Source organism: Halichoeres trimaculatus, unplaced genomic scaffold (genome assembly GCF_033239565.1).
Source record: "Halichoeres trimaculatus isolate MK-OKI-2021-1 unplaced genomic scaffold, fHalTri1.1 fHalTri1_scaffold_3, whole genome shotgun sequence".
In the NCBI taxonomy this organism is placed as follows: Eukaryota; Metazoa; Chordata; class Actinopteri; order Labriformes; family Labridae; genus Halichoeres; species Halichoeres trimaculatus.
Window position 1 is genome coordinate 37975833 of NW_027437181.1, and position 3934 is coordinate 37979766.

Genomic DNA, 3934 nt, shown 5'->3' on the forward strand with positions numbered 1-3934 from the left:
ATTGAAAAACTCCAGGTTGGGCTGCTGCCTGCGACACAAACATCTTTAATGGATCCAGAGGTGAGCGAGCACATGATTTTTTTTACACATATTAATAGAGAACAATTCAAACATAGAAATAAATAGCTTTAAAAAGACATGCTGATGATAAAACTTTGACAAGGAAACTCAGAGACAGTTTCATTCAGTGTTTCCTCCTCCAGCTCATAGACCTGCTGTTTGATCTCCAGAGCGTCAGACACCCTGATCACAAATGATCAAATCAATCCATGGACAGAAGTCTGCAGCTCTGCTCCGTTTGCTCCAGTGTGGCTCCTGACTGTGACTGAGATGAGCTGATTGAGGCTCCTCTGATCAGAAAAAGGTCTCCCTGACCACATGAACATGTGACTGATCATCAACACAGGTGTGAAGTGGAGCTACCTGCTCTGAAGAACAGTTTATGGAGCATTGACCATTTCTGAGGGGCTTTGTTCATTAGACTAGGTAGAGATGGCGCCCCCTGCTGTGTGAGTACATTAAAATGGGTCCATTTACAAACAGAAACATAAAAATAAATAGAATATAAAAGTATTACCAAACTTAGCTGATTGATCTAAAATCAGACCATAAGTGTGCAGATGTTGTTTCGTTGTTATCCTGGTCTGGTCACTTCTCGGGTCTTATCAAAGAAATGTGAGAGACAGATCAAAGATTTTCAGTTTGCATACATTTACACAGACTTTAACCTGTTTCTGTTTTTACAGTGTTGAATAAAACATTGGATTGTGGTCCTGTCACAGACTTTGCTAACCACTGACTTAGACCACACCTCTTTCATTCATCTGAGAAAAGAACAGGAGTGTGAACACGCGGTACTGTTCAAATATATGAAAACGTTCCATCCAGAGAGCACAGCAGGACAGGCGTGCAGCGTAGAGGTGGGGTGGTTTGAGTTCACTAAAAGCGTTTTTGGAGGACTCCAGTTTCAGGTTTTGTGAATAGCAGAGATCCTCAGAGGAGCAGAGTTGTGACCATCGTCATTGAAACAGGGGCTGAAGAACGGGCGGAGGTTTTCTGTGAAGCAGCAGCCGGTGAAGGAGTAGATAATATCTGCAGAATCAACGTTGTAAAAAGAGACCAGCCCCTCCTCGTAGTCAACAAACACACCCACCCTCTGGGGCTGGGACTTCACAGAGAGCAGCACATCAGGGTCAGCCAGGGCCACGTACTCGTTCCCATTCCTCAGCTGCAGAATCCAGTACCCAGCCCCAGGACACGATGTGACCTGTCCTCTCCTGTTGGCCGACTCGCTGATGACTCCTAGATCCCACTTAGTTTTCCCTTTCACCTCCACCTCGTAGTACGAGCGTCCAGAGGAGAAACTCTGCTGGGCCAGTACCACCACACAGAACGAGAACCTCTGTGGGCCATCAGGGAGGTTTCCCACCGTGTTGCTGTGTGTCACCTCTTTCCTGTCCTCAGACAGGATGAGTTTGGGGTGTGCTGTTTTGGGATCAAGCGTCACATCCACTGCATACTGTTGCACTCGCTTCAGCTCAGCTCTCAGGAGCTCCTCCGCCTCCTGGCTGAGTGTGTCCTTCAGCTGAGCTACAGCTCTGGCCACGGTCCCTTCATACGACAGCTGATGGAGGCTGACGTCCCTACAGTTCTTGGTGGGTAGGGAGGCCTTCAGGGGGGAGACGCTTTGGAGGAGTCTGAGGTGGTCATCGGAGCGTGAGAGCTGCTCCACCTCCTCTCTTCTGTTCATCAGCTCAGAGATCTCCTGAGTCAGCTCCTGGATGAGGCTCTCGGCCTGTCCTGCTGCTGTTTCCTGCTTCTGTCTGATCTGTTCGGTCAGCCTCTTCAACCCCGACTCCACAAACTGTATCAGCGCAGAGAAGACCTGCGAACCAGCTGCCACCGCCTTGCCTGCAGCCTCCCCGCTGAGCCTCTCAGACCGCCTGAGCTCTTCTATCCTCAGCTCTCGCTCATGCACCATGAGCTGAAGCTCCGCCTTCATGTCCCCCAGCTGGCTCCTCCTCTCTGAGCTCTCTTCACTGAGCAGGACAATGTCATGGGACTGGTGGTCTGTCTCTGAGCAGCAGTGACACACACACACCTGGTCCGTTCTGCAGTACAGCTCCATGAGTTCATTGTGCGTGGAGCACACCCTGTCCTCCAGGTTATCCAGCGGCTCAGTGAGCCTGTGTTTCTTCAGTCCTGCCACCTCGCGGTGCCGCTGCAGGTGACTCTCACAGTACGAGGACAGACACACCAGGCAGGACTTGGAGGCTTTCAGTCTGGCCCTGGTGCAGACCCCACAGAGAACCTCCCCTGGCTGGGCGATCTGGGAGGCCTCCTTCCCAGCGGCTTCTTTGAACTGAGCAGCCATCTCAGAAATGAAGGTGTTCACATGCAGCTCAGTTATCACCTCAAAGATCTTCTTACAGACAGGACACTTGCATTTGCGGTTGATCTTCCAGTCTTGAGTGATGCAGCTCTTGCAGAAGTTGTGTCCGCAGGGTAAGGTGACGGGGGAGGTGAACACGTCCAGGCAGATGGAGCACAGGAACTGGTCTTGGGACAGCAGACAGCTGGTGGCTGACATGGTGAGCCCTCTTTGAAAGAGAATGGGTAAGGTCAGTGTTCTTACACAGATCAGTGTTTGTCACAAAGTGCATCAAGACCATCTTCCAGTCCTGAGCTGTGGAGAGGTCCTCACACCTTCTGCAACAGCAGCCTCTTTAACACCTCCCCACTGGTGCCACTAATGACCCCCACACACTAATGAAAGAAAAAACACACCCCTAAACAATCCCCTCTTTAACAATCCATTACTTCAAGAGCTCTGCTGATAAAGACGTGATGATAGACTAACATTAACAGAAACAGAGTTAACATATGATGAGTGAACTGATTGGTCAATCCTAAAATGATTAACAGCGGTACTTTGAAGTTCCCTAAACTCATGAACACACAGAACACAAACAGATCACACAGAAATGTTAAACCTATCACTTTTGTTGTTGAGTGTGTGTATATACCTGGGCAAAAGTAATCTCAGGTGAAATTTCCTCCTGCAAAAGTAAAAGTCATCCACTAAATAATTCACTTCAGTAAAAGTCTTAAAGTAGCTCAAATTAAAATTACTTAGAAACCTAAAGTAAAAGTTTCTATCACAAGTTTCATTAAGATTAATCCACCATCCCTCCTTCACCCTTTGCTCCCTTTTTTTTATGACTGATGGTGAGTTTTGGAACGCCTTTGTTTTGTTGTTTTTCAGCAAACACAGGAGGCACTTCATCCTGTAGGGGGGGGACTTTAATCCCTACAAAGTCAAAAAATTTTTTAGATATGGTGACAGAAGTCCGTCTTGATCTGAAGCTAAGCTAGCAGGTGGTGGTGGTGTGGTGGTGTCTGTGTGATTGCCAGTGAACAAGGCTGCTTCCACCATGGTGTACACAACTCTCAGACTGTCTCAGTCTAAAAACCTTCTCCAGGGTGTCTACTCTCTGACTCTACAGCAGAAGCTTCATCTACCCATGAGGAAGTCCGTAGACCTCCTCATGATACAGGTCCTGTTCTGGTTCTGACATGCTGAAGCTGTAGTGTGAACAAAAGAAGAAGGAGAAGAACTCACCTTCAGTAACGTGGGGACGGTTTGAACAGAAATGCTGGATCGAAGTGTTGTCAGTCCTTCCTCACAGGGACCTGTGTGTCACCCAAAGAAACCTCCTCACCCACTTGGGGATGTGACCTAATCCAACAGCCTCCACCTCTTCTGTGGGTCATGTGACTTCCAGAGCAAACTGCCTATTGTTTGTCCATTCACAGGACAGGACAGCTGGGAGCAGAGGACCCCTTCAGGTCCTTTGGCATGACAAAGCCCCCTGAAGGTTCTGCTGGAGCTGTTCTTATTGACAGACCCGCTGTGTGTGTGTGTGTGTGTGTG

General features: G+C 48.6%; 1 protein-coding gene across 1 annotated transcript; it reads right to left on the reverse strand.

Moving 5' to 3' along the window:
- Nucleotides 1-967: 967 nt before the first annotated feature.
- LOC141788017 (E3 ubiquitin-protein ligase TRIM39-like) lies at nt 968-3686 on the reverse strand. Its single transcript, XM_074666802.1, has 2 exons — nt 3623-3686; nt 968-2600 (listed from the first exon to the last, which is right to left on the reverse strand). Exon 2 carries the CDS (start codon nt 2588-2590, stop codon nt 968-970), a length of 1623 nt encoding a protein of 540 aa, XP_074522903.1. The 5' UTR covers nt 2591-2600; nt 3623-3686.
- Between the last annotated feature and the right edge of the window lie 248 nt (nt 3687-3934).

What these genes read in the sequence shown, in the direction of transcription:
- LOC141788017 (XM_074666802.1), bottom strand. Translation starts at nt 2,590, where the DNA reads ATGTCAGCCACCAGCTGTCTGCTGTCCCAAGACCAGTTCCTGTGCTCC.